Source organism: Zingiber officinale, chromosome 5B (assembly GCF_018446385.1).
Source record: "Zingiber officinale cultivar Zhangliang chromosome 5B, Zo_v1.1, whole genome shotgun sequence".
Classification (NCBI taxonomy): Eukaryota; Viridiplantae; Streptophyta; class Magnoliopsida; order Zingiberales; family Zingiberaceae; genus Zingiber; species Zingiber officinale.
Genome location: NC_055995.1, coordinates 112,582,791 through 112,595,926, shown reverse-complemented (window position 1 = coordinate 112,595,926; position 13,136 = coordinate 112,582,791). Strand labels below are relative to the sequence as shown.

Sequence of the window (13,136 nt, the reverse complement as noted above, 5' to 3'; positions counted from 1 at the left end):
AATTATGTTTCTATCCTTAAATCAATTTAATTGATCATAAATGCAAGAGATGATGACATGGCATAAAATAATATCATAAGTGAAAATATGTGCCAATGTCATGATGTCATGGCATAAAGTATGAAACTTAAATAAGACATGACATATAACTAACCTAAGCATTATCATGACATTTCAAATGATAATAAAATAAATATGATGTCATGACATGACATATGACAAACAATGTATGGCAAATAACATATAAAGGTATAGAAAATACCTAATTCTAGCCTTAGTTGCCATTTTTGATAATTTTGATCATTTTATCATAAATTCTATATTCCTAAGTGTAATAGACCAAAAATCATATACTAAAGATTTTTAGATCACTATGTGCCAATTAGATTGACCCTAGAAAACTCCTCAAATGTGGTTGGCACATCCTAATCACCTTAGGAATAATTTTAATTTCATTTTCAAGGCTTGATTACACCTTGAAAATTCCTAAAATGCCACCTTTTGCCATGAGTAGGTTAACTACCTATCCAATTAAGGTTGGCACACCCTAAACCATCTAGCGTGAAGGAATCACGCTCCAACAATACCTATTTGAGCTCATTGGGTTCACTAAATATTCACTAGGGATGACTTCCCTAGCAACCCTCCTAATGACCCTCCTAGGCTTTAAAACCTTGGTCATTTGGGACTCATCAAGATCAACTCTAGGGTTGACTCCCCTTGTGACCTTGGTGATGGTCTTCTTAGCCCCAGGTCTTGTTCCATAATCAAATGGAACATTATGATAAGCGGGCTTGACCACTTGAGACTTAGGTTTGTGACTCAAACCTCTCATGTCCTTGGGCTTTGATTTTTGACCCTTAGACCCTAGAGTTGACTTCTCCAAATTCTTAAGAGCATTTTCTAAAGTGTCAAGTCTTGACCTCAAGACTTGATTTTCCTTCTTTAATACCTCAAGCTTTAATTTTCCATTTTTCTTTGAGGTATTCCTAGGCATATATCTAGTTGTTTTGGGATTCCTATCTAGGTTTTCCTTAACCTTAGATGAGTTAACTCTAGGGTTGGCATTTCTAGCATTGTCCTTATCTAGGCTAACATGTTTGACACCTAAGCACATGTATCGATTTCTATGGTTATCATGCTTATTATTGACAATTGCAATAAAACTACTAGCATGTGTCTTATTAGAATTGCAAGAATGTGCCTTAAAGGATACCTTAGGGTTTTCCTTAGCTCCCCCCATAGATGTGCTTAGTCTTTTGTTCTTGTGAGGTTGCCTCCCCCTTGGACATTGACTCCTATAATGTCCCCTTTGCTTGCATTGGAAGCACACCACGTGCTCCTTGCCCTTGCGTATCGGGACTCCGGCTTCCTTGACTTTTGGTACTGGTGGAGTCTTCCTAATTCTCTTTGGACATTTACTTTTGTAATGCCCATATTCTCTACACTCAAAGCATATTATATGTAATTTATTTGAAATTAAGTTGCTTGAGTTACCTAGGGTTGAGGATGGATATAAGTTCTCTCCTTCATCCCTTCCGGAGATAGAGGCTTCTTCTTCTTGCTCCATTCTTGAAGAAGAACTCTCCTCCTCTTCTTCCTTAGATGTTGAGTAGCCCTCAACTTCTAATTCCATACCTCCATGATGTGAGCTACTTGGCTCACTTGACTCCTCTTCATGACTTGAATTGGAGCTCTCCTTATGGAACTTAGCCAAGTTGTTCCACAACTCCTTGGCATTGTTGTATCTACCTATCTTACACAAGATATCATTAGGTAATGAAAATTCAAAGATTTTCATTACCTCGTCGTTGATTACGGATTGGTGGATTTGTTCCTTCGTCCACTTCTTCTTCTCGAGAGGTTCTCCTTCTTTATCCACCGGAGGAATAAAACCTACTTGTACACAATTCCAATTTACTAGGTTAGTCATAAGAAAATACTTCATTCTTACCTTCCAAAATGCGAAGTCGTCGCGATCGTAGAAGGGTGGAATCGTGACGTCTTCTCCAAGTTGATCCATTCTCTAGCTCGTGCTCCCCCGGGTGTTAATCCGACGAAGAGCGACCTCGCTCTGATACCACTTGTTAGGACCTTCGGATAGCGGCTAGAGAGGGGGGGTGTGAATAGCCGACCCCAAATTCTCGTTTCTTCCTACAATTTGAGTTAGCGCAGCGGAAATAAAGAGTAGAAACAAAAATGGAGAAGAACAAACCTCAAACGCGAAGATATAACGAGGTTCGGAGATGATACTCCTACTCCTCGGCATGTCCGTAAGGTGGACGAATCCTATCAATCCGTCGGTGGATGAGACCCCGGAAAACCGGCTAATAAAAACTCCTTCTGGGTGGAGAAACCTCGCCACAATCTCTCTTGCAACAGCAAGATCGGAGTACAGGAAATACAGCAAGAAGCCAAGAACAATATGAATGTAAAAAACACTAGTTTGCTTGCCTTCTTGTCGACTGTTGATGAAGCAACAACTTCACGGATGCCAACCACAGTACAGCAGCAACTGTTCAGTTGGAAACTCAGCCGAGGGAAGCTCACACGAAGCTTCAGGGATGAAGAGTTCAGCAAAGCTCAGATCGCAAGGAGGAAGAGTCAAGAAGTAGTCCCAATAGGCCCTCCACCTTATATCAACATGTGAAGAAGACAAAAAAGAAATCTAACCGTTGTGACTCAATAATTGTTCTTTATATATTTTAAAATTGTTATTTTTTTCTACTTATACACACAATAAACTGGTTAGGTGACTAATTTGATTTTCTTGGACTTGTAGGTACGGATGCATGGACTAGTGGATAAGGATGGCGTACGGAGTAAATTTGATTTTTAAAAAACTGATGGCTCCTTTTTAAAGATAAATAAAAAAGGGCACCAATTAGGCATGAAAAACATATGAATCATGAGGAACAATGAATCAGGGCACTATGCAACGACAAGAGATCAGGGAATATAAACTCTAAAGCGATGGTTCGATTTTTATGTCGAGCACCTCTCAGACACCCTCGGAGCTCAAATTTTTGATATTGCAAGGGCGCCATGTAAATTTTTGATATTGCAAGAGCACCTTTTAAAATGATCTGCTTCATCCTATAAAAGTTGTATTTCTCTTGTTTATTTTTATAACTTTCGTTCAATAGAATTATATTAAATTTTGAACAAATCTTTAGTTTTTTTATACTAATAATTTTATTACCTAACATTAATATTATTATATTTTAGTATAATGAGATATATATATTATATAAGTTATATCTTTTAATTAATTTTATATGTTTGATAATAATCTTTACTATATATAAAGTAGACTTTCGCATGTGAATAAAGTCACAACCTATAGTCCATTCTCGATCAAAAAATCTTCTGAATTAGATATGCTCTATCTATGACAATCATCAAAACGTTGCTCACTTGTTTCGACCTATCTCATCATTACCAAATGACCTTGTAGATTATATAAAGATGAGGTGTAGGGTGAATGTGCAATGTTTTTTAATACAAAAACATCATGAACTTATATTTCGCACAGAGTATCACAGTCCTTCATTTTATACAAAACATTGTTTATTTCAAACTAAGAAGAAAAAATGTCTAAAACAATGCATCATGGTGCATTGTCTGGGATAAAGCATTTGACTTACTGTTCTCTATTTGATATAACTGTTTACATGAAAAGAAAGTGGGCACTTTGCACTATTGTATGAATCTACAAAAATTGATGATAAACAACTATACTTATACTTCAATGAGATAAAAGGGAAGAAAGAAAAATGTGTTTCAAATATATCTATGATAACACGGGTTCATCTGAATCTACCAAGGATAGACATTGAGCTACATAACAGTGATATCTGCAGGAAAGAAAAGGCAAAATGCAAGAGAAATATGAAAGTGTGACAAGCCAAGACAGTGGAATACAGACAAGTCCCAACTCCCAACTAAAGTTAGTGACCAAGCTGAGATAAGCAAGCAGTAGTGAAGCCTAAGTTGATTGATAAAGCTAACAAAATTGGTATCACCATTCACAGTCATTCACAGTAACAAAGTAGGAGAGTGGCCTCTGACTCGGCCACAGTGGACCAATTTATAAACATCATCTTTGAGAATGACTTTGCAAGAACCAATAGTGTAGAATGTGATTGCTGAAACTCATTTTGTGGTCGTCATCAGAGTGCAACATTTCTTCACTTCGCACTAACTTTAATTCTTTAATCACATTTCAGCTTGCTGGCAATTAAAGTGACAACGTGTGATACCCATTCAGTCACTCCAAACCTTAACAATGAAGTCCAAATTGGAGTGGTTTAGAGTTCCTGCACAATGTCATTGTGAGGTGCACAAGCTTCCAACTTCAACTATAAGGAACTTCCACATGATGTGCGTTCACGAATCGACTCCTTCGTGCCGATGAGCTAAACACTCCGTTTGTTTCACCATGTTGATATGAATCGATAATCCATGACGGTGCAGAAGCTGTGGTCGGCTCAGTATTTAGAGTAGACGGCTGTGATATTGGGGGAGGCCTATTATTTGATAGATTCACAGTTGTAATGTCATGAATGCTAGACCTTCTTTTATCTTTGCCACGTGAATTAAGTCTAATGAAGTACTTCTGTGCATGACTCGCCACTTGAGCAGGGGTTCTTGTGATCACAAAATTTCGAGAAATATTTCTCCAATCCCCTTTACCATGTTCTTTGAGACCAAGCAGAAAAAGCCTGCAGAAACAACAACAAAAAAATCTTCTCAGTGCCACCCACAGCTTTCCACAAATCCAACAACATAGAAAGAAAGACAACAAACATGTCAAATGCTCCATCAATATCAAATCGTTGAGATCAAACAAACACACTTTTTGAAGCCTAGAAGTATCATCTAAACTATGCAACAAAATGTCAAGCAGACAGCATGAACTAAGAAAGTGAGAGAGAATGAAAAGCTGGTCCAATCTAAAACAAGAAGGGTAGATTGTGCAGCAAAAGTTAGTGTTAGGACTTACTTGTGCTCCGCTTCAGTCCAAGGGACTCCTTTCTTCCTCTCCTGATGGGATGTTCGTCTCTTACCGCCAATTCTGTGTGCATGTTTCAGACCTTCGAAGCCATGATTTCCCTCCCACTCCAGAGAAAAAGAACGATCATAACCAGGACAAGGAATTCTCCCAGATTCTATCTGCCTCACATCATCCACCAAATCCAGGTAGTGATTTTCCACCTCCCATGGAGTCTTCCCGGGGACAGAAGCAGCCACCATTACCCAGCGGTCAGGGGTCTCTTTGTCGAACCTTGCCAAGGCATCCTCAAAGCGTTTGTTCTCATCCTGGGTCCAAGTGCCAGTTCCTTTGCTACCCTTTCTTTTCTCAGTGACGAACCAATTGCAGCAGGAGTAACGCGGAGTAAGGATTTCCATTCGAGACCTTGGAAGTTGGAAGATCAGGAACACAAAACGGAACAGTGAACTTGGACGATTAGAAACGTCTGAGTATCGAGCTAGGAGTCAACAAAACCGCACATTGAGTAACAAAGAAACGGAATACAAAACAGCTGCCCTGGCGCGTAGAGAGAGTGCAAGATGCCACCTTTTTCCAGATTTCCCGGTTCTCGGAGTAGGAGACCTCTGGAATAGGGAAGATAAAGAGCTGAGGCTGAGCGGAAAGAGACGACTGAGGAGCAGAGGAGGCAGAAATGTGCATTTATGGCCATGGATTGCTTCTTCCACCTGCTTTAATTTATGCCTGCTCAGCCACTGCTGGGAGATCTGCATACAAAGAAAGCTTCTTTTATTATTATTTTTTAAGAGGAAATTTCTAATCAAAGAATTGGTTTGTAGATTATTATGGTTCAATTAAACTAAAGTAAGCTTCCAGTCGAATTTCATCTACAGTGTCAAGGTGATCATTTTGTCTGTTAAATTGTATTTTGATTTTGCGAAATTGACAAGAACATACAGATATAAATTGGTCAATAATTACGGGGTGGCTGCTCCATTGCCTGCAGATAAGGGAATTCCACTGAAAAAGCCTTGCCAATCCACTCAAGTACACAACAACATTTCTTCCCAGCTGCGTGCAGTGCCCATAACTTGGTGTCACTATCTTCTTTCTCTTTCATCTGTCCCAAAGCGCCATCTGTGCTCCAAGTGACCTTCAACCATTGGAAGAATCAAATGATAAAATTTTTAAATTCTAAATAATAAAATGTGAAAAAAAAAAATTCTTAGCAAATGCAAGAACAAGTAAAATTAGAAAGAATAAGAGCGCAAAGGTGCAGAACTTAATTTTGTTTAACAAAATCTAACTCAAAGTCCGGTTTATGTATTTAAGTAAAAAACTTTGATTGAAATTTAAATAAATCTATTAATATTAAATATTAATAAGTCTAATTCACTAAACTTGCTAGTATCCAACCTACTGAATTTGTTCAATATCATGTTCATTTACAGTCCACAAAAATTTAAAACACCTTACAGTCTTGCTTTAGAACGTTAAGATACCTAAAAAGTTAAAACAGTTGTACAATTCAATGCAGAAACATTACGTTGACTAATATAACAATGAATGCACGTTTTGTGCTCCTTTGTTCGACTCTTCGAATCCTAGCAAGAAAAGAGTGTCCTTTATAAACTACATATGAACTTTGAAGGTAAATCTTTGCCCTCTTAAAAGGACAACCTGTAAAAGAAAAGGGATAGTAAATGGGTGGATCCATGCTCTTATTCTTGGGTAGTCTGCAGTATCAACCAATATAACTTATCCGATTTCCAGGATACCATGATGGATCCATAATTTAAAATCTCGAGTCATTTTGTCTAATACAAGCAAAACATCTCGATCCAACTGCAGACCGACACCAACATTAATACAAGCAAAACATCTCGATCCAACTGCAGACCGACATCAACATAAGTACGCCTCCGGTGCCGGCACACCACAATGTGTCCGGACCCATCATGCTGGCCGGCAATGCATCAGGACTCATCTTACTGGTCCAACAATGCGTCCAAACTCATCACGCTGGCTCGACAACACGTCCGGACTCATCGCAGTAGCCTAACAACGGATCCGGACTCATCGCACTAGCCCGCTGCTGCTAGAGATAAGGTTTCTAACTTATATTTAATTAAATAACTTAAGTTAATAATTTTAATAAATTTCTAACTATATTAAGATAATTTAAATATACTTAATTAAAACCTAATAATATTATCTCATATTATATATATAATTTATTTTCAAATATCTAAATTAAAATTTTATTTTTAATTAATATATTTTATATTTTAAAAATTATTAAAATTATATTGACACAAACCGATACGGTACCAAAACTATATCATTTCTAAGGATGAAGAAAAGTTCAGTTAAACAAAATTAACCGACCAAATTTTCTGAAGTTAAAAGTTCGGTTCAATTAATTTGAAAATTTATTTTTTAAAAAAATATCAATTTAATCGGTTCAATTTTAATTTTGAAAATCAAAATCGATTAAATCGATATTATGAGTTGAACCAAACGAAATCAAACTGAATTGAACCAAACTGATATTATGAGTTGAACCGAATTAAACTGGAATCAAACCTAATTAAGCCGGAACCAAACCAAACCAAACCAAAAAATTTTATTATTTTGGTCGAAAACTAAATTAACCAATGTTTTACCAGTTCAGTCGGTTCGATTTTTTTGAAAAGTTTGGCTAGTTCGATGAGTTCGGAAAAAGTTCAGTCAGTTAATCGGTTCAGTTTAAACTGATTGCTCACCCCTACTCATTTCAATCTTGAACCGAAACTTCAAAACGACTTAGGATTTTAAACCTTTTGTGAATCCTTAATGTTGAGGGGAAAAGACTAATGATATAGGAACAACCTATCTAGCGACTGTTACTTTGACTATGAACAATCACGTTTCCTTTCTTATCATCCATCTCGAGTCCCTCGGCACAATGATACATGTTAGATCCACCAAATCTCAATGCTAAGTTGCTTTTAGATGGGCTTGTGAAAAAAAAAATCATACCTTTAACTATTAATGTTCAGTGGTTCAGGCCATTGGCTGTGACTCAACAGGCTGGAAGATCTTTCACAAGTAGCAGCTGAATTCAATAGGCTAGGTTTCCTTTTCGAGATTGTTGTTTGCAATAACTGATTATACCTGCATTCATAAAAAGAGCTTTTGAAGATTCTATAACAATGACCCAAGTAGTTTGTTCTTAAGCATGGTAAAGGCAGGAAGTGTTCACAACCTAGATCCTCATTAGCTAACTGAAGTCTGAAACAATGTTCATAATCAATCACTGAAATAGAACAGCAAAATGTGAAAGTATAGGTGAAAAGAAAAATAACCTTGATCCAACACGTTATGGTAGACTAACTCTAGATGCCTGTTCAGCAATTTTCCTACATACAGAAATGAAAAATGGATGAAAATGGAAAAAAAAAATAAAGTTAATTCACACACTCAGGTGCTCGGAATCTTCACTTATGTCCTTCAATGGCAAACACAGGATTTGTGAATTAGAAGGATGATTTACAAATCCTTGCTCGTGTACACGACACTCTGAGTAGACACTTGTCCAAACACTTATTGTAACCGTGTAAAGAATTTAGAAACAATCATGTCGCATAAATAAATCCACACTTATGTTGGATACTGATATTTATGGATCAGTATCCAGGCGTTCCATAGTTCACCAGTTCAGCACAAGGCATAAACACTTTGTAAGCCACATAGATGTTGCAATCCCCTGACATGTCAAAGACGGAACAGCAATATCAAACTCCAGTTCCAGGCATTTCCCTCTTGTGTGGACCTACCAATTTCAATCCCTCAGATGTCTCGTTACGGACCTTTGAGCCATCAAAGGTAACCATCTAACTAGCTTGACTACATCAAGTCTTCTATCATAACTCAACCATGTTAAGTCATGAGCTCTGTTGAGTCTTTGTACACTTGATGCACACATCAAAAGGACAAGATAAACCTAACTTAACCTTTTGCCAAACATATCACAATAGCATGGTCAACCCTATCAAACCTGACCACTTGGGAGCATCATTGCACTAACACCATCCTCATGAGCCAGCTAACCAATGCTTCCACATTTCCCCCTTTTGAAAACCAAAGCTTCTGTCTCAGCTAGTATCAGCCAAGAGAGGAGCAATACAACTTAGTCCAACCATGGTTTCAGTTGACAATAGCAATCTCTTCATGACAGCTAAGTAAAGATAGAAGATTTAATACCATGAGCCTCATCAAGTGTAGAGTGTCGCATCTTATCTACTTCTAAGATACAACCAAATTATTAGTTCAATGGTAGCCAATAAAGGTAAAAAAGTAAAAAAAAAAAAAAAAAAAAAAAAAGGTAATAGTTGTTGAGAAGAGGTGATCTAACATGAGTTGTTTAATGCAATATAAAATTCACATTAAAATGGTTGTAGATAAAGAGACGAGGTTACAACATCTTTTTTGGTTTGTATATCCACTATTGGATTAATTTAGATATGTCCTTTTTGTACCCCTTTTTTTTAAAAAAACAAAAAGTAACATTGACAAAATACATACAGTGGATAAAAGTGTAGAATAATAACATATTGCATCAGAATTCTTGGATTTTTCAATAGCCTTAGCATATGGATTCTGTATGTTTATCCTTTCCGGGACAATCGTAGAGATAATCTTCAACTTTGCATGTTAACTTTGTCACTAACTCTTTATGCTCTGTTTACTCGGAGGTGTGGATTGAAGAAGAAAAGGAATCCAACATGGAAAAAAATCCCCAAGGAAAAGGAAAGGAAAAGATGGGAGAGAAGAGGGAAAGGGAAAAAAGGAGACAGAAAAAGTAAATTTGGCGGACTTAGTGCAAGCAACCTCGCAGAACCTCATGGAAATGAGCGAGGTAGTTTGCAGCCGTCGCAATCAAGCTTGCAGCCACTACAATTGACCTCAAGATCTACCTCACGGCCACCACGATCCACCTCGCAGCACCACTACGAGAGAGATTTGAGCGAGGCCACGGAATTGTCACGAGGAAGGGAAGGAAAGTTCGTTTCGTCCGATTTTTGGTGAATGAAAAAATGCTAAAAAATTTATCTGCAAACGGATTACAATGGTAAACAAAGGAAGGGATTTTGATTTCATTGCAATCCATCCTTTCTCTCTTCCACACCTCGAAGCAAACAGGGCATTAATTTAAAAGTTGAAATTGAAATCATTGTCATCACTAAGTTGTATACATCACAACATCTTGAGAATGGTTACATGGATCTTATACCTCTAGTGAGCTCTACACAAATCTAAATCACTAATAATATAAATACCTTTTCAATCACGTTAATTACATCAACTATAATTTTCCTTGATCCTCCTCTACCCTTCATATCTTCAACTCTGAGTGATTCAACTTGAGTAACTATAAAGGTTCAAAACACCTATAATATTGGATGTCAAAGCCTAATGCGACCCTCGATGTTTTTTTTTTTTTCATTTAGACTTGGTTGGCAATGATGATTTTATCTAACAGTCAAATCATATAAGCATTTACCCTACCGACCCTCCTATTTCAGTCAAATACTTTATTTATCAAATCAACCAATATAAGTATCTATGTACCACTCATTAATATTCAGTAGCCAATTGAAAGAAAAGTGAGCACTAACAGAAAAAGGGCTGATTGAACAGATTTAGCTCCTCATAACAACTTTTCAAGACATGAAAATGATTTAGTTATCTTACTGAGAAGGCAAATACCTATCAAGATGACATTCAGATAGTCCATGAAGATACTTGAGATATGCTCAAATTTGTTTGGATGGAACTATCATCAGCAATGGGCTTGATTCCTGTGAGTTTGCCTTTTCAGTTCATATGCAATAATAACATGTCATTGTAAAAAAAAAAAAAATGGTAAAGAGAAAAGATCTCATTTTTTGTTATTGCAATGGAACACGTTCAATACTCCAGTGAAATGTAGCATGTTGAATAAACCACAGAAAGTTCTTTCTCCTGTAGTCTGATAGACAAGCTAAAGTTTCTTTTGCATCTAGTCATGATTCTGGCAAAAACTTTACATTGCCAAAATTGGATAACCGACTTTGATGCTTACATTTCTACGCAGTAACAGATCTAGTGCTACACAAGTAGTAGCACATCGCAGTGAAATAAAACATAAAACAGATGAAGATTTTGATTTACAAGAACTATGTATGTATGTATGTATGTGTGAAGATGCCATACAGCAATGGGGAAAATGACGATACAAACTTTGGGCAGAGAACAATTTCTTTCAGAACAGATAGCCGTGTTCCACTGGGTGTTGCCCTTTTCACTTTTTCTCTCTGAAAGTCCCATCTTTAAGCAACCCGGGCACAACACAGCTATTGTGGATCAAGTAGGTGCGATTCAAAGATGCACCAAGGAATGGAGGAGCTTCGGCACCCAGTCAAGTTTTTCAAGTACAGAAGGCAAAGATGCGGAAACAAGAAGGGAAGAGAGAGAAGTATTCAGCCTGGTGCTGGAGCTGCACAAGACTACGAGGGCCTAGCCGTGATAGAGAGTCTGGGAAGAGCGTGAGCCGAATGACGGCGGCAGCGCCCATCGGGAAGGCGTGGAGGGTTTCAATCGCATGGGGTTGGGTCAGAGTTGACAACCTCGGCCATGCCGCCACGGTCCGGCCCAGCGCACATGGTTTGAGTTTGATCTGGCCCATATTAGATCAAATTTAATAATATTTAATAAAAAATATTTAAATTTTATAAAAAAGAATGACTGGTTAACAAATTTTAAGTGGAAATTGACTAAATCTTTGCATTCAAACTCAACTTCTTCTGAAAAAATATTCTTACTTCTTGTATGTAAATTTTTTTTTACTTCAATTTCTTTTTTAACTCCCTAATATATACTAATTTATTTAATTATCATCAATTTTTTATATACAAAAAATTTAAAATGAGGTATAATTTCTAATAAATTCAGTATATTTAAAATAAAATTTAGTATATTTTCTATCAAATTAAGTATGTTTCTTTTTTCATTTGATCAATCGATTAGAAGCTCATACCAATCGATTAACTTAAGATAATTGATTAACTCAATCGATTCGGCCTAATCTAATCGATTAGTATGACTCTCAATCGATTGATCAGTGGAAAAAATCATATTTAATTAGATAGAAAATATACTTGATTCTAGTTAAATGATACTAAATTTAGAAAGAATTATACCTTATTTTAGATTTTTTGTACTTATAAAAAATAATGAGGATTTCTGTTCTCTCACGATAAATCGATCGATTGCTGATTGATTCTCAATCAATCGGAGTTATCCAATTGATAGAAAATATATTAGATTATAGTTAAATGATGCTGAATTTAGGGAAATTATATATCATTTTAATTTTTTTTTTCAAAATGAGGGTAATAAGGTAAATCGGTGTGTATTAGGAAGTTGAAAGGGAGTTAAACTTGCTATTAGGGATTTTAGAACAATTTAGTGAAAATTTAAATTTTACCATTAAAATAATTTAATGTAATAAAATTAATAATATAAATGAAAAAATATATAAAAAAATTAAAACCTAGTAAATTTTTATATCCAATACTTTTGATTATATTTAATTCTAAATCAATAAAAAAAATGGGTAGTTACACTATAAAATTTATTAGGTTTACTGATAAAATATACTAACGAAATATTATTTTGTCGATTTATTTTTCGATATTACTGATGGAATTTACCTTCCGTCAGTAATAATATTGATTTACGAAAGTAATAATATTGATATTCCTGACGGAATTTACCTTCCCTCACATGTGTGTTTCTTGTCTCCAACAATAATTTTCTCCGGTGATCTTCATGTAATATCTCCTTCCCTACTTTTTTTTTTCACCTTTTCCTGATCTCCGATGGGTGGCGGCATTTCCGACTGCCAACACACGGCTAATGGCATTTCTGGCTGCCAACATACGCCACGTGCTAGAGGATGTGCAGGCCGCCAACCGTATACTGGCGGATTTGCCGGCTACCATCATGAGGCCAGCGACTGTGTCGGCCTCTAGAATGAGGCCGGCAACTGCTGGCAGACTGGTCGGCCGTCAACTCGCCTTGTCGTAAGCTCACGACTACAAGCTCAGTTCGCCACATA

At 36.6% G+C, this 13,136-nt stretch overlaps 1 protein-coding gene across 4 annotated transcripts; it reads right to left on the bottom strand.

Annotated features, from left to right (window-relative positions):
- Positions 1-3,858: 3,858 nt before the first annotated feature.
- LOC121985377 (transcription factor DIVARICATA-like) lies at positions 3,859-11,600 on the bottom strand. 4 transcript variants are annotated; one of them, XM_042538796.1, is made up of 7 exons: positions 11,231-11,600; positions 10,745-10,836; positions 8,341-8,394; positions 8,015-8,149; positions 5,951-6,146; positions 5,006-5,760; positions 3,859-4,724 (listed from the first exon to the last, which is right to left on the bottom strand). In XM_042538796.1, exons 6-7 carry the CDS (start codon positions 5,410-5,412, stop codon positions 4,358-4,360), a joined length of 774 nt encoding a protein of 257 aa, XP_042394730.1. In that variant the 5' UTR covers positions 5,413-5,760; positions 5,951-6,146; positions 8,015-8,149; positions 8,341-8,394; positions 10,745-10,836; positions 11,231-11,600; the 3' UTR covers positions 3,859-4,357. The 4 variants fall into 4 exon arrangements, with proteins under 4 accessions (XP_042394730.1, XP_042394732.1, XP_042394729.1 ...); XM_042538798.1 differs by having other exon boundaries at positions 11,258-11,600; XM_042538795.1 differs by lacking the exon at positions 8,341-8,394.
- Between the last annotated feature and the right edge of the window lie 1,536 nt (positions 11,601-13,136).